This window comes from Triturus cristatus, chromosome 2_2 (genome assembly GCF_964204655.1).
Source record: "Triturus cristatus chromosome 2_2, aTriCri1.1, whole genome shotgun sequence".
NCBI lineage: Eukaryota > Metazoa > Chordata > Amphibia > Caudata > Salamandridae > Triturus > Triturus cristatus.
This window is the reverse complement of record NC_140582.1, coordinates 462,385,628-462,409,025: the sequence shown is the minus strand read 5'-3', so window position 1 is coordinate 462,409,025 and position 23,398 is coordinate 462,385,628. Positions and strand designations below refer to the sequence as shown.

Below are 23,398 nucleotides of genomic sequence, written 5' to 3'. Positions count from 1 at the left end.
GTCCAGTAGGCTGGATATTTCCCTGACACAGGGTTGGTGTCACTCCACCCCTCCTCTACTGAAAAGGGTGCATCTTTTGCTGTGGTAATTACTTGTGCAGTTGAGGTCTAGTACCTACAGCTATGCTAGCTGGAAGTCAAAACCAAAGTACTGTCTGAAGTTTTTCATCCAGACCGGCTTCATCTGAGCCCTCAATCCCATTTAATGAAGCCCCGACTGTCACCCTTATGCGTACTTGGTTAATGTCCTGCTTTTGCCCACCAGTAAACAGACATGTGGCCAGAAGCCATAGATCAGCACCAGGCGGCCTGAACTTCCTTACTCAGCACCCAACTGTTGACATTTTGGTGGTCCAAGCTTCCACCAGTAAATTAACCCTAATTAATTTCTTGTGACCCCTACAGGCAGTTGAAAAGGATTGAGATGTTCGGAAAACATGTTTTTTTCTCTGCTAACTTGTTGTTTTGTTCAATCAATGCAGTCTGTCAGGTAGAATGTTATATGCATGCCCTTTAGGATATGGCCAGCAAAATCTCGCCGGCGGTTCCAGAGGAGTTATGGTCCTCTTTGGCTCAAACTATTAGGAACAACCGTGATTCAACTAACTATATTTTCCGGGCTGGCCTGGACACCACTGACTGCGTTAGGTGTGCAGTGGGCAAATGTGTGGTGCTCTGCTGCAACCGTGGATTAGATCCACTGGCTCTTCAGGGGATGTGAAAGCATCCCTAATTGATTTGCCTTTTGGTGGATACCAAGTTTTTGGTAAAAGGCTCATTATACCTTGAACTCTTTAAAGAAAGGCATAGAGAGAGTGAGAGAGAGAATGAGAGAGTGAGAATGTACCAGGCAAACACAATCTTTGTGAGGACCGGTGCGTTGCGAGGATTTAGGTACTTTTGAGCAAGTGTACCAAAAAAGCAAAAGCGCAGTTAGATTTGTCTCGGTACGCTTTTAACCTACCTTATCATCAAAACGCGTGTGGAGTTAGAATAGTAATTAAGCACTTCATTACGATCAATGGCCGGTCGTCATAATAATAGGCATGTTATGTTTAAAAAAAAAAAAATCTTTTTAGTGAATTTCAATAAAGCACACAAATCCTCATTGCCGCGCAGGGCAGTACAAACATCAAACGAACAACCAACAATATGTGATTGACTGAGCTCGTATCATTTCGTGAGATTTGGTTACACATAGTGTTCAATTACAACGGCATGTTATTACTGGGCATAAACTTATCTTAACATCACTCCACGCTGGACAGTGTACTTTCTTGTGCTTGCGAGTAAAGGTGCTGCCGCAGCGGTTCCCAGATGTCTTTGGGCTTTAGAAGATGAGGGAAGCTCCTCAGCATACAACTCCAGATTTTCTTTACAATACACAAGATCTTTGACCCAATTGTCTGCATGAGAGGCGCAAGTGCTTTCCCAGGTCAATTCCACTCGACGTTTTGCCATCAGCAGTACAATACGTACAAACCGTCCAATGATCCCTTTCAACTGAGGTACATAACCTAATAGACCTATCTGTGGCACACACTGTAATGAGACCCCCGACTTGGACTGTATGCGCCGTGCCACTTCCATCCAGGGTGAGGGATATATTGAAACTCCTCTGGCATTGTGAAACTTTCCCCCTTGGTATATATATAATGCATTGTATCAATACCCACTTCTCAAAAGGCATGTTATGTTATGGTGTGTATGTATGCATAACCTACGCTGTGGGGACTGGCTCTGTCCTCGTAGCATGGGTTAACCTTTTCAGAACTAGACAAACACTATCTTTGTGAGAACCGGTGCGTTGTGAGGACCCATCCTCATAGTGTGTTTAGTGACTTTCGAACGAGTGTACCAAAAAACCAAAAGCGCAGTTAGATTTGAATCGGTACGGTTTTTAACCTACCCTACTATCAAAGCGCGCTTGGAATTGGAATAGTCATTAAACACTTAATAACTGTCAATTGCAGATCGTCATAATAGGAGAGTCAGAGAAAGGTGGGGTGTGTGTGTGTGTCTGTGTGTGTCTGTCTATCTGTCTGTGTCATGCACTGATTCAGACATAACATCAACTTGGATCAGTCAGAGGGAGACCCAAAAGTTCACAAAAACATAGAGCATAAGCACGCTGCTGGGCTGTCGGGGGAAAAAACGGTAGTTCGAAAGGGCTCTACCAACATATATGGGAACCCAGCTACGCACTGGAAGGAGACATTCATACAATTCCACTCTGCTAGTTATATCGTCACCAGACGAGTGGAAGCTGCTCGGAACAAACGTGTCAGTGCCTCTTGCAATGACAGCTTGGTCAGATAAGATCCACTAGCCCTCTCAATAACTTCAGGCTGTACATTAAAGTAATCTTGCGTATTTAGAAAAAAACTGAGCCTTAGTAATGTAGTGTAAGATGGAAATGAAATAGCTCAATTCAACAGGAGCGAAAGCATCCTTAATATTTCAAACATGTTTTTCAACTCAAAACTGGTTTCCCTTCACAGCCCTGGGCTACCACATCACTTCAAGTTTGATCTCCATCGTCATGGCTCCTGTGTAATGTTTCTCCACTTAGATCCCAGCCAATTTGTTGTTGTTCATTTTTTCCTTGTTCCCTCACAAGCACCAAGGAGCCTTACCCAGGCACCAGTTTTGTTTTTACTAGGCTGTTGGTATGGGTGGTTAATGGAATGGTTTCTTAACTTGTTAAGGTCATTTCTTCTATTGTTTTACACATGTAGGTGGGCGGAGCCCTACTGAACATCCTTGTAAGGTTGCCTTTGAGAATGAGCAAGATAATGGTAGCCTGAACAAGCCTCAGCGCAAACGGAGCCTAATCACTTCTGAGCCCCAGCATGTCACTCTGATTATCTTCGGAATTGGTATGGTCAATCGCACCCACCTTGAAGCAGACATAGGAGGCCTCACCATGGAATCAGAGCTGAAGAAAATCCATGGAAGCTTTACGCTTAAAGAGAAAATGAAAGGTAGGAAAGTATTCTTGTAAAGGCAGTCTAAAACCACTGGATTGTAACGGCTTGCTAAATGGTAAAACTAGAGTTGTTTTTTAGTACTTGTTTTCAAACTTCATCGCTACCAGCACACAACAAACTTTTGTTATGATTATTAGTTTCTACACCAAATCATTTCATAGTTAACTCTAGGAGTGAGTTGTGGAGATTTTGTTTCAACCCCCATTGTAGATAACTGTATTTTCTGGTTTAAAAAAGTATAGAATGGCCAAGTTCCAAATATCTGAGATCAAGACATGTTTATGATAACATAATATTTGTGTGTAAAGATAAAACTCCATAGCTTTACAGGAAACATTGTATGGTTTAGTCACAAATGGTTTGTTATTTTTGCTTCCCTATATAATTTTGTAAAACTTTCTGAACATTTCCCAAAGTTGTAGGAATAGTTCTTGGAAATTCTTGTTTGCAAAAGTAGTTAAGATTATTCCTATTCTCACTAAGGTTAAAGTCTGCATGCTTGAGACTCTACTGCTGGATTTGGCCTTCCTAAAAATGTTGTTCTGGAGTGTAAGGTTAAAAAAGGTGATGTCATTTTCACATGGGCAGGCATTCAGTGGGTGTAAGACTTTGTGGGTACATTGTGGTATAGTCTCAAATGTTGCAAAGATATTGCCCAATAAGAACCAAATAAAAAATGCAAAAGAAACTATTTTTTTGAGTGTGTATTTAAAGAAAAAAACAAAGGTTTAGAATTAGTTCAAGTGCTGTAGAAAAACAACTTAAGCTACACAAACATTAGAATTACTAAGTTATAGATATACTTTTATAGTTATATCTTAATTATAATTTACGCCCCATCCTAAAATTACTATATCGCGAGCACCTCCCTACAGAGTCTTCTCAAGTGGCTAGCCACACAATATTAACTATTACTCGGCCCTCTACCATGCACACTCTTCTCTTAAATGATGTAATTTCAGATGGCATGACTGTTCTAATGAATGCTATGATTAAATGTGCTAAAGCTGAGGTTATATGAAAGGGTATAAGCAGTTCATGGGTAAGGCGTGAGTTATAGTTAATGTAGTGTGGCTACCAAGCTGACAAGACTGTTCGGAGGTTTGTGAGTTATAGTAAATTTAGGGCGGGCATAAATTATAACTTTAAATTATAACTGTAAAATTATAATCATAGACTATTCATTTCTAATATTTGTTTAGTTTAAGTTGCTTTTCTATAAAAACAATTTTACGTCTTTCTAACTATAATTAATCTTAAACTGTTGTTTTTTTCACTGTATGTTGTTTTAAAGTTGTTTTTACCCATATAATGTTCTTTATTTTTATATTAAATATACCGTTTTTTTATCCACAGTGCTTTTGTTGAACCTTTGTAAATTTTTAAAATTTTATTTACACCATATAATTATATTGACATTACAAATTTAGGGTTTCATGGCTAATTATATTTTTTAGTCGCATGTGTTAATATTGAAACTGTAGGTTCTGTTTGTGAACTATACAGTGCTTAATTATTACCGTGGGTTTCTGGTACTTGGTACCAGTACTTAGTCGTCAAAACCACATGACGGTCTCCCACATGATGGCACTGTTTCTCTTTTCTGGTGATGAGCACAACAACCGTTTATTAATTCAATGTACAGTAAAAATGACTAATACCAGTCACCCAAGCCATTCTTATAGCTTTGGGGCCTATATTAGTCTGATGTCACACTTCTAAGAGTGTGAAAGTAAATGCGTTGGTAGTGTCATTGGTATGGGCAGTGAATGGTGCATGCCACCGTGGCTGCCTGATGAGGGACCTGGCATCCTATGTTTTTTAAACACTGGATCTATACTGGTAAGGGAATAGTATCGAGATACTACTGCAGCACATTTGTTTTTGTTAAACCACATTTCTTTGGCTTGAAAATCTGTTCTTTGTAAGAAACAAGAAGTGTACTCCTCTTTGCCACATTTGAGTTGAAATCTTCAAAGGTGAAGGTTTTACTCTTTCCCGGAGGGAAAATCTTATCTTTGAGATTTTACAGAGCTGCCATGGCTGACCATCAAGAACCTGTCCTGCTTGAGAAGGAGGAAATAGAGATGTATCTATTTTATTTATTTTAATTTGTAAAGTTTTATATAGCACAAACTTGACCCTAGAAGGGTATCCGAGCGCTTTACAGATAGTTCAATAAATAGAAAAAAGATAACCAAGAAACATAAACGCTGACAATGTCCGTTGCAAATCAGGAGTGAGACAGTGTGTTATAAACCAGTACTCAGACGGCGTGCAAGCCCTGGTTGGAGAACAGCGACAGATCAGTATCCAGAGAAAGAGTTTGTGGGTTCAGGGTAGAGATTTATTCATTAAAAACCAGTTTGACTTCTTTTTTTAATGCAGTGATTGAAGGGATCAGTTTTATGTCAGGGGGCAGGGAGTTCCAGTTTCTAGGCACCAATCCGGAGAAGGCTTGATTGTAGGTTTTTTTTTTTTTCGAAATTTTTGATTGAAGGTGCTGGTGCTTCTAGATGATCTGCCAACATCAGACAGTTCCAGTTTGTTAGCTAGGTACTTTGGTGTATTGAAGTGTAGGGCTTTGTGGGGCATGCAAGCAATGTTCATCTGAATCCTTGCCTCATAAGGGAGCCAGTTTAGTGCCGTCAGATCTGGAGTGATGTGGATGTACCTTTTCAATCCAGTGATGAGCCATGCAGCAGAGCTAAGGGATGCTCTTAGTGGAGCCAAGTTGGATCTCGGCAGACCTCATAGGGTAGCACTCCCATTGTCTAATCTGTGGATAACTAGTGCTTTCACCGCTGATTTAAGGTAATCGAAGGGGAGGAAGGGTTCTATTTTTCTTAGAATGCTCATATGAAAGTTTGCTCCTCTGGTGGCTAAGCTGATGTGTTCTTGCATGTTGAGATTCTTGTCAAGTTTAATTCCTAGTGATCTTGTGGAATCTATAATATGTGGAAGGCAGTTGAAGACTGTCAAGTGTTTCATCCTGAAACCTGAGATGGAGCATATAATACAAAAGGAGGAACAGGGGAGAGAGCACAGGAAAAAATTAGGTAATTGATAGTGTTGCCGTTTTTCTCATTGCCACTTGGAGGGAAAAATGTAAATTCCAAATGAGTAACCGGCAACAAAATGATTTCCCGTGACAACATCAAACAGTACTCATTTAGTATGACAGGAATGAGGAAACACCTGCATGCGATCCATCCAACAAGGTTGGCGCCGGCTGAAAGAAAGGCGTCAAAAGGTGTTGGGAGAGGCCAAAGCAGGAACATTGGCAGTGGCCACCTGTTCGGCCACTTCTTCGCCTACTGCAACAGCTTCAACTTCTTCTGAGTTGTCAGAACCTCCGCCACCACCCGGTGCTTCTCTCCCTCCCTCAATACCTGCTCTTCGCACCGCAATGTTAGTAGATCTTGTGAGACAAAGTAGAGAAATTACCCAACCGTATGTCAATACTGCCAACATACCATCTCTTGTGCCATACTGTGATTGTTGCAGGAGAGAGATCTCTTACCATACACCAGGAGCTTGTCATGGCTCACACCAGTGTTCTCCCCAACAGCTCCTCTTGTTTTCTGTTAAAACCTTTTTGTTGGTTTGTCATGTTGACCATTGAAAAAAAAGAGAAAACCTTTAGAAAAATTGTTTAGAAAAAAATATAGTTCTCTTCAGAACTAACCAAATATCTGAACGCCTCTCGCCTGCCTAGACCACCGGCCCATCTAACCACCATCTAATCTAGTCAACCCATGTCGAATTCTCCACCTTCACCCCAGTGCCTGCTCTTTAACTGCCGATCAGCAGTCGGATATGCCACTGAGATAGCAGATACTATCCTTCAGTACAACATCAATATATGTTTTCTCACTGAAACATGGCTAAAAGACCACTCATCCCGGTATATCGACCTCCTCATCCCGCAGGGCTTCTCAATCATCTGCAGCGATTGCCAGGGTCGCGGGGTGCGGAATTGCCATTATACACAAATACAATCTTTGCCTTGCACTCTTCCACACTACCAACTACCTCTCCTTTGAATACATAGGAGTGCAGCTTTCTGTAAAAGGCCCCACCCCCAATTAAATTTCATCTAATTTATCACCCTCCAGGCTATAACCCAAGATTCATCGAAGACCTAGCTGACCTCATTTCGATAGCCTCTGTAAAAGACAGTACTGAAGTTATATTAGGAGAATTTAACCTGCACCTAAACAATGCAAAGGATCAGTCATTACAAACACTTACCACACTCTTGGAAGCAAACTATCTTACCCAGCACTGCAAGGATCAAACCCACAACAAGGGTTCTACACCCGATGCAATAATATCTAAGCACGACACACTATCCCTGCACGCCATCCTTCCATCCGACTGGACCGACCATCATCTAATACTTTTTCAAATCAGTACCTTCCATCAAGAGGCCTGTCGCAAACCCAGACGTCCAAAGCGCTGGGTGAGGAACAGCCACCAAATCTCCATGAAGAGTTAGAAATACTAGTCCACTCCCAAATCCTGCCCTTGCCTGACCTCTCCTCCACCAACAACCTCACCAACCACTACAACACAAAAATGACAGTACTCCTTGTTGTAGATAGCACAGTTGACCGCCTTCCGGCCTGCGAGGACCCCCCCACGGGGGTCTCCGCTGGCAGAATTCTTGGCTGCCGTAGGCCTGGTCGATGTCTGGCAGCGACTAAACCTGACTACCGTGCAGTTTACATTCCATTCCGGCGCCCATAACAGTCAATCACGCATTGACCACATACTTACCAACGCTCACGATATTTGCATGTTTACTGATTCCAGGTGCCTCGCGTGTGGAATCTCTGATCATTCCCCCATCCTTACGACGCTTTCATCCGACCAGCCTAAAAGTCGTGCTACCCTCACTATAAACCCCTGGGCGCTCAAAGTACCTCACATTAAGGAGGCATTGATCAAAGAAGCTGACCACTATTTCCAGGAAAACGTGGGGTCGGTTACCTCAGCCCGCATCCTATGGGGTACGTTTGGCGCAATTATATAAGGCAGAGCCCTGTCTTTGATGGTTGGCCACAAGAGAGAACTTACCAAGAGGCTATCCTAACTCGGGGAAAAAGCCCTGGCATTTACCCCTGATCCAGAGATGCAGCACTCATTCTCGATGGTGCGTCTTGACTACACTCAGCTCTTGACGGCAGAAGCCAAAGCACGCTATACCTCCACACGCCATAGAATTTATGAACACAGAGACAGGACGGGCAAACTCCTTGCTTGGTTAGAGAAAAGAGAGCAATCGTCACGATGCGTGCACTCAGTACGCGAGGCGAATGGCGATTTAATCACCGATCCTCAACAGATCGCTTCCCACTTCTCAGCGGTGTACACGCCATCTGCCACGTCCCAGTCATACACGGCTGGGGATCTTCTTTCGACCATCAAAGTCGCATGTCTATCCCCACAGAATCGGAATTCTCTGGAGGGCGCGATAACGGACGCTGAGATTCAGAAAGCAATACAAGAAGTCCGCTCAGGTAAAGCTATGGGGCCCTATGGACTTCCTATCGAATTCTTGAAGCCATTGGCGTCCAAAATCTCCCCCTACTTACTCTAAATGTACACTGAAAGTTTATGCGCTGGGGCGCTACTGGCTGATGTCCGAACGGCCTCCAATGTGGTCATCCACAAGCAGGGCAAACCACCAGATGGCTGTAGGGCATATCGTCCAATCTCACTTTTGACAGTTGAGGCTAAAATTTTGGCTAAGCTACAAGCCAACAGACTTATCCCTTGCATTACGGAGCTCGTGCACCCTGACCAATCTGGGTTCATGCCAGGGAGAAACACGGCTTTGACTCCACGCGGTCCTGGGTCGGCGTGATATGATTAGGGAGGATGTACCTCTACTATCGTTGTATGCATCCATGGCATTTGACACTATCGAGTGGGAGTTTCTCTTTTTAAATAGGATGGGTTTTGGTTCAAATTTCATAAAGTGGATCCGCCTGCTATACACCCACCCAACCGCACAGGTGACAGTCAACAACCACGTTTGTGGCAATTCCCACTGGGGAGGGGTACTAGACAAGGATGCCCTTTGTCACCCTTGTTGTTTGCCCTAGTGTTGGAACCGTTAGCGGTACGGATCAGGGGCGACACGGAGATTAGGGGGTTTAAGTGGATGGAAGATCATGAAGATCGTATCTCCCTGTACGCGGACGATATCCTCTTGTATTTGGCCTCGCCTTCACGGTCCCTTCGCCAGGTTCTCCACATCTTTCATATCTTTGGCTCCCATTTGGGTTATACTATTAACTAGGCTAAATCCCAGCTTTATGTGTTGTGGGGTGAGCCGCCGTGCTGCCCCCGTGCATACGACATACCAGTAGCTGAAAAGGGCTTTAAGTATCTTGGCATTTATGTTACTCCAGACCCGACTTTGTTTTATGAGTCCAACCTGCTTGCACTACTGACTCTCCTTCGGTCTGATGCCATATATTGGCGGTCCCTTCCCCTTACTCTGCTGGGGCGTGCAGCCCTTTTTAAGATGCTAGCACTTCCACGTTTCTTTGTGTTGCAAAACACACCGAATAAGGTTCCTGATGATTATTTAGTCTGTATCGAGGGTGTTATACGCGGACTGCTGTGGGACGAACGGGCCCCTAGGATTGCCATGACAAAATTAACGATGGGGTGGTATGATGGGGGTGTTGCAGGGATTCTGCTTTTGCACAGAACTATGCGCAGGAGACCAGGACCTCAGAGAATTGTGGTGTACCAGAAAACTCCCCCCAGAAACCCTTATCCGACTAGCTTAGTATCCCATTCGTTAACCTAGATCTAGCTAGGTGGTCCCAATGTATAGACAAACCAGAACAAGCGACTTAGATATTTCTCAGGAGTGGTGGGAATCCGAAATACCTGTTCGTACTTATTTGTTAGTCCACAACATAATAATACAGACACGGTAAAGTTTAAAGAGTTTATTTTATAAACCTTGCGTCCTAAGATGCAGTACTTTGGCTAACATTAGCAGACTAACAGTACAGATCAAAACCATTAGCATTATTACAATACCATATAAAATGAAAGGAGCAATCATACTATTAATGACAGTGGTATACGGCCACACTCCTTTCACTATAATCTAATACATTCTTATTATTAGACTATTAGAAGGTCTCTTAGGCTAACAGGGGGGACCCCATACCGTATAGATCAGCTTAGTAGAATCACATCAAAGGATCAGCTCTCACAGCATGCATCAGCTCTTCTGTTCGAAATGAATGTAAAACCAAACTGTTCTGCAATATTAAAGACGCTTGTCCTTCAGATATTGGCAGCTGTATGCATGATATGTCTAACAAGTGGTACGATCAATCTAAACACAACACTCTGTACCTTCTAGTGACCCAGACGCGTTCTTTGCATGATGTACAGACCAAGGGCACATTTCACGGTTAAGAATGTGAAACAACAGTTTGTTATCCTGTAAGGCAAAGTCGAGTCAGCATATCTAAAATGAATAACACATAACAGTGTTGTGTGCAGCGCAGCAGAAACTACAAGCTTGCTTGCTAACCATGATCTTGGTTATGCTAACTTAGTGTTGTAAATAGGGCGTGGCTTAATCCATCTCACACCCCCCCATGATCGGAGCACTAACCAATAGGGATACACTTATCAAGAACGCAGAGTTCAAGTGATTCAGAACGGAACCAAGGGCATGAACTATAAGTCCATATAAGGTAAGTGGAAAATCCGAGAAAAAAAATTAAAGAAATGCTCATTTAAAAAATGAAAAAAAAAATGATGTGTTAAAAAAATAAGCAACAGTTTCGTAGAAAATTAATAAATCCTGGATGCACCCTGGAGTGACAACGTCAATCAGTCAATCCATGAAGGTATATGCACCGTAAGTTCCAACTGCTTCCAATAGGAAATCATTGGAGCGTTCCGCAAAAGTATCTGCCATCCAATTTAGCAAGGGAAAGGAACACACGTGTTCATCAAGTATCGGAGCATCCAGCACCATGATAGGACAACTGTCAGTCTCCTCGATATAACTCCTTTCAAGGAATTCAATAGTTGCCTCTCCGATATCCTGCAGCACCCAAAGCCATAAACCCGACACCAGAACAATCAAATTCATGAGCCACTAAGGGACACATTAGTTCATCAAAATCCGGGTCAGGTAACGCCAAGTTTGACAGGCACAAGTCCAGAGCCCATTGGAAGGGACAATCTAGGCAATGAAAAACAGGTTGCACACACGTAAAAAAGGGAAACCGGAAAGAAAAGCCATACTTGACGCTTAATACCGCCAGTGGTAAGGTGCCGTAGAAATCAAGCATCCGGCTACGAAGATGGAGCAAGCGCAGTATTCTGTCTTGCAACTCCCGGTGTGCAGCCATACCGAAGTGCGCAAATCAACAAAAGGATCCCAGCCACCAAAGCGAGGAGCAAGGGGAACCCTCCGAAGACACTCGAAAAAATAGAATGTAAAAAAGCGGGGATCACACCAAAAACAGTCTGGAAAGATGTCACGAGGCCCGAGCCCACAATTTTAAAAAAATGAACAAGGCCAGTCGTAGACGAAGCATTAAAGATAGTTTGAATCAAGGTTCCAAAATGGAGGGGGAGGTCGGTATTTAAAAGAGCTTGTACCTCAGTGCGTGTGTTTGCCACATTAAGAAGAAATGTTTCACGGGACGAAGTCAACGCAACCTCTTTTTTAGACAAAAGAGCCCTTATTCTGCTCATCCTGTTGAACTCTGCGTTCAAGGTTGGAATCGCTGGCCAGATGGATATATCGAGTCGGCCTTGCGGGGGTGGGAAAAGGACGTTATTACAGCAAACTACTTTTTGCGAAACAGTGACTATGTAAGGAATACCCACTAGCATCCCACAGCAAGCTTCACTATTTAAAAGCAAATAACTACCGTTGGCAAGCAGCTTAAAAGAAGACGTTATAACTGGCATTGGAATCCCCTTTAGGACACAAGCTAAATTAGGAGCGTGTATATTACAAGCGCCATGTAATTGTATATGTCTACAAACCACAGAGGGATCAGGAGCGGAAGTGCATTCTTCACCCTTTAAGTATACCTCCTTGCCATCCCTCACGCATCAGTAAGTGAACGGAAGCGACCAAACTTCGTGCAGGAACGCATCACCAAGTTGTTCAAATCTGCCGATGGCATAATGTTTCATGCACGAACTAAACTTGAACAAACTGAACGGTAAAGTGACTAATCCGTGAATAAGCCACACGGCTGAATTTAACTCAGCTACAGAAAAAGGTAAAGGTTCTAATTTTTCAATGTGCAGCAATGCGTAAGTTGCATCTTTCATGGACATGAACTGCTGTTTTTCTGTCAAATTAAACGGAAGGAACAATGATGAAATATTCATGTAATCCCAAGGGACTTTCCCTGCCTTTAACGTTTGCAATGTCCATGCAAACTGCATAATTGAACGCAACTGATTTTGACCATGATACAACACAGATACATCATCTTGCACAATATCTACGACAGAAGAAACAATATTATCTAATGTATAAATTCTAGAAGACAACGTATTAATACTATTATCTATCACAGCTAATACTTTTTCCATATTGGCCTGATCAATAGCACGTAATCTAGAAGCAGCTTCAATTTGCTACAATTTCCAGATTTCATTGTAAATAGCATAAGCCCATCGTTTAGACCTGCCATTCGCAGGACCCTTAATAAAATCATTCAAATCTATTTTGTCATTTAAGCGTGATAAATGAAGCTTAACTGAAGTTAACGTGGAATGTTGCAGCCATGACTGACATAATTTACCTACAGAGTAGGTAGTCACCGTGTGTGAAGATGTAAAACGAGGGTCAACCCTAAGTTGTGTATACCCTGGAGCCAAATCCAGAAACCGACGTTGACAGGAATCAGAGCTTGTTTGCCATACCAACCAACCCTCAGGATCCAGTGTTGAAATATTGAAGGTGCCATTGCAAACAAGCGACTGCAACATAGTAAGGGACAGATCTGAGTGATTTTCCCAACCAGGATAAGCACCCAGATCAGGGATCGAGGGGGAAATTAATTTTTTAGATATAGCCAATCCAAAACAGGTGGTCTGAAAAATAGATGAATTTCAAAATAAAATATGGTTAGGGATGAGACAGGCACAATGCAAAGCTTCTGTTCCTTGTACCTGCCACAGTTTAGTTCCCCAAACCGATTTAAGATCGATAGTAGCTTTCCATACATCATAACCTCCAATAGCCAATTCATCCATAAATGATTTGGAATATAATAATTTTTTGTGTGTCAGTCTGACCTTAGAAGTGGGTTCTACCGCCACCTTAAAATAAAAAGAATCTGGGTTTGACACACCAAAATCCGAAAAGTATGTGAATTTTTTCAATAAAGTGGCAGAGCTGCCGGCCCTAGGGACAGGACAATGTTCCCATTGAGTGAAATTAACAAAATTTCGAAAAGTATTTGCTCTGTGTAGGAAATGTGTACCATAATGTTGAAAACAAAATTGCTCATCATAGTTTGCAGTATTTAAATGCAGATCTTCAGCATCAAATGCAGCATAATATTTTAAATCAGAAAACAGTGCTTCTATTGCTTGTACATCCCAATCATCTGAGCGGATGTTTTGTTTAACTACATCACCCATAGAAACACGAAAAACAGTTGGTACATTAATAACTTTGGTGGGACCATGAATTTGAAAGTTCACCGCATCCCAAGCAATCCCATCACGTACAGGCCAGGCGGTGATGTTCACAAACGTCTGGTCCCTTTTCATGATGTGTGATGAGGAATGGGGGGCCAAAGTTCCATCAATTAATTGAATTGTAGAACGCTCATTCAGGTAGTGTCCATTGATAAGTCTAAAAAACACTACCACAAAGCCAATTGTCATGAATAAAAAAACACAAATTAGCACTAACCAGATGTAAGTCCAAGGTGCAACCAAAAAATGTCTCTTGAACCAGGCAAAAAATATAGAAATTTTGGAAGGGACAGTGGAAGTCAATGATTCAGTTTCAAAGGAGGAATGGGACTGGGTAAGTGTCGTTGTATTTAATAAGGGCAAAGCGACTTCTGTAGGATAAGCATACTCAGGATCAGCGGGCAAACCACCAGCAGTAGGTGGCGGATCAGTAACTGCGATCATCTCAATGGAAACCTCAGGCACGATGATAGAGGGTGGCACCACAACAGAGTTTCTCAGCATCGAAGGGCAGGAAACAGAAGGTGTCATACTATGGAGAATCGGCCACCCTGTGTAGCTTGACATTTTCAATTGAAATGTACCTGTTTTCCTTGCGACCAGGAAGTGGTGGTAAAACAACCGTACGTGTAGCCAATACTCCAAGCACCGGCACTGGTGCACGATAAGAGGGGCCAAACTCCTTCTTGTTCTCCACCTTCTCATGGACCAGGTCACCAACTCGAGGCAGCCAGCCGACCACCGGAATCAGGAGCGCTTCTTCAGATGTAGAGGGCACGTGTTCCTTCGCTAGAGTTTCTCTTGCTTCTTGTAGATTCTGTAATACAGCACAGTGGTCATCGAGGTCAAAAGGCGCGGCAGCCGCCGCCATGTCTAGACCATCAAGGTCCGGAACAAACATTCTCACTCCAAAGAGCATCATGTACGGGGTCCGCCCACCCAGAGACCTTCTAGGGAGGTTATTAAGTGCATGTTGGACGTCATACAAGTGGGCAAGCCAGTTCCGGCCTGTACCTAACACCTTGGCTGTCAACGATTGCTTTAGGTCACGGTTCATCCGTTCCACAACACTATTGCCCTCAGGCCGGTATGGAGACGAAAATTTGACTTGGACCCCCAAACTTCTCATTGCTTCTTTGTACGCCTTAGAGGCGAACGCCGGGCCCTGATCAGAGTGAAGGGTACCACACGCAAAACTCCCTATAAAGACACGCAATGCTTTGATGACAGTCCTGGCATCAGCACTCCTTTGTGGCCACACCCACAGAAAACGTGTGCACGAATCCACTGCAACCAAGATGTACTTGTACGCAGTATCCGAGGTAAAAGGACCGCAGTGATCTAAATAAACACACGCTAGTGGTTGATTAGATATATGCAGCTGCGTTGGAGGTGGACGCGCAACAGAAGAAGGTTTGATCTGCTGGCAAATGTCACAATTAAGTACATAAGCCCGCGCTTGTTTATACAAACCGTACCACCAGTAACGTTGCTGCAAAAGAGACACAGTTGCTGACACTCCAGCATGCGCAGACGCAACACCTTCGTGGGCAGCTGTTATCAAATTTGGTCTGCAGTCCGCGTTGGGAATCAATCTATCACCAACGTCGTTAATCCTCACTAATGGGACGTTATCAGGACTTAAGTGATATTGGTATCGAGAAGGGAAACCTCTAGGGAAGTTTGTCCCTGTCTCAGATGCGGCAATAGCTGCTAAGATGTCAGCATCAATCTTAGATTTTGATCTTGTAACTGCTGCTACTAAATATGGAGCCACTGCTGTTTTAGCTGCCTCGTCAGCCAAACTGTTACCGACAGCATGGACACCAACTCGTTGGTGACCAAGAGTGTGAATTACATCCACAAGTGGCAGACTCCCTTTGAGTTCTGACACTCGAGCCCAAAGCGTTTTATGCTTCACTGCGCTACCTTTGGAATCACGAAATCCATTCATAATCCAAAAAAGCAAATTGTCGTTGTAAGATTGAACACAATAGTAAGAGTCACTCACTATAAGAGTAGTGACTCTGTGATCAGCAAACTCAAGTGCAAGCACCAGAGCACGAAGCTCTGCCAGTTGCGCGGTACAATCACCCAATGACTGCGTATGCACTGCATCAGATTTGAACTCTCCATTCACGAAAGTACCGACTACAATTGCGCAAGCCGCTGAATAAGCGTGCCTTGATCCAGTTGTGGGTTGCGCCGACCCGTCAGTGTATATGACACAATGGTATTCCTCGATGGGGCGCAATGACTGCGGAGCAGGATGAACGAATTCATACTCCAAACTCTCTTGAGTCTGCAACGCCGCGTCAAAGATGTATTCGACGTCAGGCGAAGCTAAGGAGGTTGCCCATTGTATCCACCTTGGATGCAAAGCCTTAGAATTTGGTACACTAGCTTTAGTGACTGCTTCGAGAGCAGGAAACGGTGTTACCACCAGCATGCGCTTTCCCTGTGATAGCGCTCGTTCTTTCAGGATCGCCATCTGAACTGCTGTCAAGACTTTCTCAACAGTGGAAAATCGCAGCTCAGCCGAAGTGTACAGATGAGATTTGTAAGCAATGGGGACTGTGTCACCCTCATTGAACGTTAAGTACGTGAAACCTTCCGCGCCTGGAACAATTCTAATGACCAGGTTGGTGTGGTTGTCAGGAGTTTTTAGATATTTAGCTGTAAGAAGATCAGTTTGCAAAGTATACAATGCCAACGAGTGCTCTGGCAGCCAGCAAGATCTGGTATAAGTTGGTTGTATCAAGGCATAAAGTGTCTTGATACGCTGGGCATAATCAGGAATGTAGGATCTACCGAAATTCAGAAAACCCAGCAAGGATTGTAGTTTTTTCAGTGTCGTAGGGATACGAAGGTTTGCGCATTTCTCAAGGAACTGCGGTGCCAAGCCTCGACCTTCATTATTCAGTTCGTACCCCAAGAACAACACTGTAAATTCAGCAATGTGTGACTTCTTAAAGTTAAACTTGCAACCGAAGTCCGCAAACATAGTCACTATGTTATCCACACGAGCAAGGTGTGGAAGCAACTCGTCGTCAGTTAGATAAATGTCATCAACATACGAGTATGCTTCCGGGTCTACCATCTCCAAGAGAGAGACCACGCGAGCGGCAAAAACTCCAGGGCTGTTTTTATAGCCCATCGGGAGCCTTTTGAACAATTTTTGTTTGCCACCCGAGGTAAAAGCTGTCCACTCATAACTAAGAGGGGCCAGGTTATGGCAATAAAAGCCATTTGATAAGTCAAGCGTAGTTTTGAAACGTTTTCTCACAAGACTATCTACGAGAGCCGAACTAGGAGTATTTTGTACCGCACACGTCCGGCAATGCAAGTTTAAATGCCGGTAATCCAAAACTAGGCGGTACGACCCGTCAGGCTTCGTTACAGTGAATAAAGGATTATTCATGGGTGACACACATGTCTCAATCACTCCTTGATATTCCAATTGTTCAAGGATGGACGCGACGTGAGGTCTTGCCTCGCGACGCATGGGATATTGGGGTTGAGGCTGGGGATCGGTTCGCAATGGAATCTCGTGATTGGGAGAACATTTATCCCAGCCAACCTGATTGCGATATAACGCAGGCGCAAGCACCTGCGCCCACTCCCCGGCCAACCTAGTAGACTCCTCGGTGGGCACTGCGTGCCCAAAGGAAGGAAGTATAACTTCCTCTCCCCTAGGGGCGTCCAAAATGAAAGCCGGAGGCCAATCTTTCTCCGCCAAAAGAATATCATATGTGGTGGTAAGATTATCCCAAAAAACCACTTTCATTTTGCGTTGTATGTCACCCTCAATATTAAGGACTATTTCAAATAATCTTTCCGGGGGGGCTACGCGAGTATCAGCAGTTTCAACTGTCACATAAATGTCAGTTGCTGTCGCCTCCAGAAATGGACGCAATGCTTCCCGCACTACTGTAACCTCCGCTGCGCTGTCTAGCAGCGTTAGTGCCCATGTCAGGTTCCGAAGCGGTGTCCTGACCATCTGAGGCATATCTCGCTGAGATAGCAGCAACTTTCTTTTTCTGAAACGGTGGACGTGGTCTGGCAGCGTCTTCCTGCTTGCCTTTACCGTCAGTCTGGCGGGGTTGGTCTCGACCTTGAGTGCCCCGTCCTCTCCCAAGCTGAAATCTATCAGGTGACTTAATACGAGTACGATCGCGCAAATCATAAGTGCGTTCACTATACGACTGAATGGGTGAGGCAGGACGAGAAACCTGTTTCTGTTGCTGCTTCTCTTGTTTTTTGGCTTGCCAACTTTGTTTAGGAAAGTTGGGCTTTTCGTCTTTTGTAGACGAACTCACCTTAGTTTGCTGCACTACATCGGGAATTTTGATGGTGGGTTTCACACCCAAGGCACTACGTCCAACCATCCTATAGGCTTTCGCAATAATTTTGGCGAACTCCTTTGGCTTATCGGCATCAGCCACAAGCTCCAGCATATTACCAACTTGGAACTGCATGGCATCTCCTTTGAGGTTGCCCATTACCATGGAACAAACCACATCGAAACTGTCGACAAGCCTTAATCCCGGCTCAATAGCTGCCTCCGCACCATGACTTTCTTGGACTTTCTTGATGACGGAGGGTAGTACAGCCATAGACGGAGTGCCGTAGCACTTCGAATATGTCGCAGCAAAGACCTTGCCCCAATTGTCACAATCAACAAGTTCAGGGACCAGGTCCTTCGGCAAAGTAATGGTGAGTATCCTGTGTTTATCCACAGGTGTAGTGTTTGGAAACACGGCTTCTAATTGATCAAATTTTTCCGCAAGCCAGTAAGGAAATTCATCCTTACTGAGGGGGCGCTTGCCGACAACAGCATTAGCCATAACAGGGCTAATCACCACCGCGTGATGGTGATCTGACCCGTGCCCAGCAACCGCAGGTGCTCCCACCTGAACTGTGCGTGACACATACTGCACTAAAGCCCTATGGACCGTAATCAGGGCTGTGTGTAGTGTTCGTAAATCACCCACTCCCACCGTCAGGTAGCGTGGGTGTGGAGTATATCCGGCCAGTACCGGCCATGTAGCCCCTGCAATTGACAACGGGCCCATTCTCGCCGATACGACCTCATGGGGGAGGGTGCCATTAAACCAAATCGTATGCTGCCAGGCAGAAATAGGAATTTCTAGAGTCCGATATGGGGCATAAGCCGCAGGTACAGCCGAGGCTGTATATTCGTGGAACAAATTATCGTCTGTATCCACCTCCGCAAAGGTCACCCATGAGTAAAACAACTCATATGGGTAGGTGGTATCAGCACTGACCACAAAGACCACGGCCATCCCGTCATCAGGTACCCCATACGCCCTCAAATGAGCACGCAGAGGAACCCTACTATGAGCGGGAACATTAACCGCCATAAGGACACCTTAAAGAGTAACAACGAAATTTACAGTAGCATTTGGGCTCAAAAATTATAACCTTTTTAATTTTCAAGCTTGATAGAACCTTTAGTCTAAACCTAGGTAGGTTAAACCGTCACTCAAGTTTTCCGGAAACGAGAGTGAGGGTAGTTGTGGACTAAAACTAGTACTACTAAAGCGTCTCAGATCTTAAGACCAAACGTTAGGTGCGCCATGTTGCAGGGATTCTGCTTTTGCACAGAACTATGGGCAGGAGACCAGGACCTCAGAGAATTGTGGTGTACCAGAAAACTCCCCTCAGAACCCAGAACCCCTTATCCGTCTAGCTTAGTATCCCATTCGTTAACCTAGATCTAGCTAGGTGGTCCCAATGTATAGACAAACCAGAACAAGCGACTTAGATATTTCTCAGGAGTGGTGGGAATCCGAAATACCTGTTCGTACTTATTTGTTAGTCCACAACATAATAATACAGACACGGTAAAGTTTAAAGAGTTTATTTTATAAACCTCGCGTCCTAAGATGCAGTACTTTGGCTAACATTAGCAGACTAACAGTACAGATGAAAACCATAAGCATTATTACAATACCATATAAAATGAAAGGAGCGATCATACTATTAATGACAGTGGTATACGGCCACACTCCTTTCACTATAATCTAATACATTCTTATTATTAGACTATTAGAAGGTCTCTTAGGCTAACAGGGGGGACCCCATACCGTATAGATCAGCTTAGTAGAATCACATCAAAGGATCAGCTCTCACAGCATGCATCAGCTCTTCTGTTCGAAATGAATGTAAAACCAAACTGTTCTGCAATATTAAAGATGCTTGTCCTTCAGATATTGGCAGCTGTATGCATGATATGTCTAACAAGTGGTACGATCAATCTAAACACAACACTCTGTACCTTCTAGTGACCCAGACGCGTTCTTTGCATGATGTACAGACCAAGGGCACATTTCACGGTTAAGAATGTGAAACAACAGTTTGTTATCCTGTAAGGCAAAGTCGAGTCAGCATATCTAAAATGAATAACACATAACAACAGTGTCGTGTGCAGCGCAGCAGAAACTACAAGCTTGCTTGCTAACCATGATCTCGGTTATGCTAACTTAGTGTTGTAAATAGGGCGTGGCTTAATCCATCTCACAGGGGTATTGCTTTACCCGCTATCAGGCTGTACTATCAGGCCTCTCAACTGGTCCCAATCAATAAATGGGCGCATGGGGAATATGACGACCCGAATTTTCACACTGACCGTTGGCTTCTGGGTCAGGGGGGCTACGCCAGGGCACTCTATACAAATCCTCACAGGATTGCCCCACAGGTCCCACAGCATGCACAGTGGAGGTTTGGCACGACATGAATAGAAAATGGGGTTGGCATGGCATGCTCACAAAGGCCACACCACTTTGGGAGCCAGACCTGTTGGGGCAGCTTAGTAAATGGCCAGGTTTTGTCAAATGGGACATGATAGGCATATCCACAGTGGGGGACATGTGCACAGGGGGATAGGTTAGCCACATTTGCAGATCTACAGAATAAATATCAACTAGCACAATCGGAGGCCTTTCGCTACCTATAAATCAGCCATGCAATCAAAGCAGCTATGCCCAAAGATGCCCCTCTCCCTGAGGCCTCTCCACCGGAAGACAGGCTTATACTTGACCCCATGCACAAAAAGGCCATATCTCTCACATACAAAAAACTAATCAACAATCGTCCAGACCTTCTTAAGTCGTCCACGACGACTTTGGGAAGCAGATTTGGGAGACCTAGAAGATTAGGACTGGTGTGATGCCCTAGCCTCTCCCAAGGAAGTGGCTATCCCTATGAGATTGCGCCTTGTTCAATAAAAAATCCTGCATTGTATATATTTGGACACTGGGATTTTAGTTAAGATAGGAAGGAGGACTGATCCCCTGTGCCTCCGGCAGTGTCACCAACCAGGAACCTTTAGTCATGTTCTCTGGGATTGCTCGGTGGGGCAACAATATTGGAACAGGGTCATGCAGCAAATGGAGAGGGCGGGTGGTAAATCCCTCAGGGCCTCCCCCCAACTGTGTCTCCTAAATATCTGGGAAGCTACTGATTTGATGCAAGTTGAGCAAACGTGGGCTTCACTTGGGTGGGCCATTGCTAAGCATAACATTGCCCAGAAGTGGGATGTGGGGACGGTTCTGGCCCTACGCGATTGGGCAGTTGACATGGACAGGGCAATGCTTGCCGAAAAGGATGTCTTCAAACATAGGGGATGCCCCAGAAAATGGGACTACAAATGGGGGAGGTGGAACAGATACAGGGGTACCATTTGCCTATCCCCCACTATAGAATTACAACGGGTAAGGGGCAGAGTGCTGGATGTCTCTGGGGTGGATGACATGCCCCCTCCTAGTACTGAATGAGGTAATCACCAGCATGTTGGGTATTCATCTTATCTGGGTGAATCTATTATGCACTGTATGGTCTACATATTGTATAGGATGGAGGGGCTTCTACTGTATCTCCCCGTTGTCAAATGTATTTGGAAAACGATACACATATGCTGTGAACTGCTATACTGTCATTTTGCTGCCTTATGTTTCTCCTTTTCTGTCATAATAAAAAACGTTTCTATAAAAAAGAAAAATGACAGTACTCATTGAAGTAGTCGCACCCCTGAAACTCAAGAAGTCAAGAAATATCCCTTCCAGATCCTGGATTAACAAAGACCTCAACAATGAAAGGCGTCAACTACATTTAACAGAAAGAACCTGGAGACAACAACCATCCGAATGCAATCTCCCGATTTTCAGTGCTGAACACCTTAAATTTAAAAAACATATCTTCAGAGAAAAATCCTCCTTTTTCCGGCAACAACTGGACCAGTCAAAGAACATGCTCAAAGAACTATTCAGCATCATCAAGCAGGAAACATCATCTTTCCCTCAACGTTCAAATAACAATTCGACAAAAAAAATTGAAGAATTTGCATCATTCTTTTCTGAAAGCGTTTCTAGTATTGAACTCCCTTGAGCCTCTCACCCATCTACCTTGCATCAAGGATGCACCCTGCGAAATAGACTCTCTGCCGAAGACTGCCTATCCCCCATCCAACAACACAGCCTCCCCCTTCCTCAATACAGCTGTGCAACCCCAATTCCCTGCAACTGCACACCAATGCACCCTGGTCTGAATTCAACCCTGTCCATGAAGAAGAAATCCTCAAAATACTCAAGAAGATGAAGCAGACATCTCAGACCCTCTCCTGGCGACTCTTGTAAAAAAAAAATAAAAAAAAAGCTCAGTCACATCATCTCCCCTATATGGACCAAAATCATCAATTCCTCCCTATCGAGCAGCTGCATGGTGCGCAGCGGAGGAAGAGGTACTTCGATCTGAAGAGGTCAAGGGGACCAGCAAGCATCCTATATCTATGCCATGGGCTATTCTACTCCACTCCTTTGTGCGGCAACTCAAGGTAGTCCCCAGATAGGATAGACGCTTGATGGGCCAAAGGCCGAGAATGGACAATACGCGTATTACCCTTCACGCAGCATTCCAGGGTCCCCCCCACCACCCTGCGCATGCACAACCGGAGACCTAGCCAAAATGTCCCCCACCAAGTTGCATAATATAGGACACAGTGTATCCCAGTTATGTCTCCACAGTTTGTTCTAGTTTACATCATAAGCTGGCACATACCACCAACTTTAGCGTAGGGCTGACAATGAGAGCAAAGCCCAACTCCCAGTACAGCTCACAGATTACCTTGCATGGACACAGAACTCACCTCACCCATCTATCCGCATCAGCATTGCCAATTCCAGAACTGTTAAAGGGGACGCAAAATACGATATAATTCTATTCCATGACAAGATGTAAAATGAATGAAAAATACATTCTAATCGATATTGATGCAATTGTACTGTAATTGTTCAAAAATGCCAATAAAAATGATTTTTTGTTTTTAAAATCAAGCAGCTGCATTCTGGCTTCCCTCAAACTCGGCCAAGTAACCCCACTCATCGAAAAAATTGACGCCTACCCAAATGACCTAAACAACTACAGACCCATAACTAACCTCCCTCTGCTCACCAAAGCCATCGAAAAATTTGCACTCACTCAACTCAACACCCACATTAAAAATACAACTTATATGCCACCTTCTAGTCAGGCTTCCGGAAAGGCTGCAGTACAGAAAGGTTATATAGCTTCAGGTGTCATGGGTTATGAGGCTGGGTCTTAGAGGACTCGCATTTGATTGGATACACGTGGGGGAGGTTTCAGCTTTATAATTCAATGGTT

The 23,398-nt window shown here is 44.1% G+C and overlaps 1 protein-coding gene across 12 annotated transcripts in view; it reads left to right on the top strand.

Moving 5' to 3' along the window:
* BLTP1 (bridge-like lipid transfer protein family member 1) overlaps nt 1-23,398 on the top strand; it is a 1,988,102-nt gene that overhangs the window by 1,063,014 nt on the left and 901,690 nt on the right. For all 12 annotated transcript variants that reach the window (XM_085641559.1, XM_085641555.1, XM_085641564.1 and 9 more), the window contains one exon: nt 2,738-2,983. In XM_085641559.1, coding sequence (XP_085497685.1) covers nt 2,738-2,983 — 246 coding nt within the window. The remainder of the gene's footprint in view (nt 1-2,737; nt 2,984-23,398) is intronic.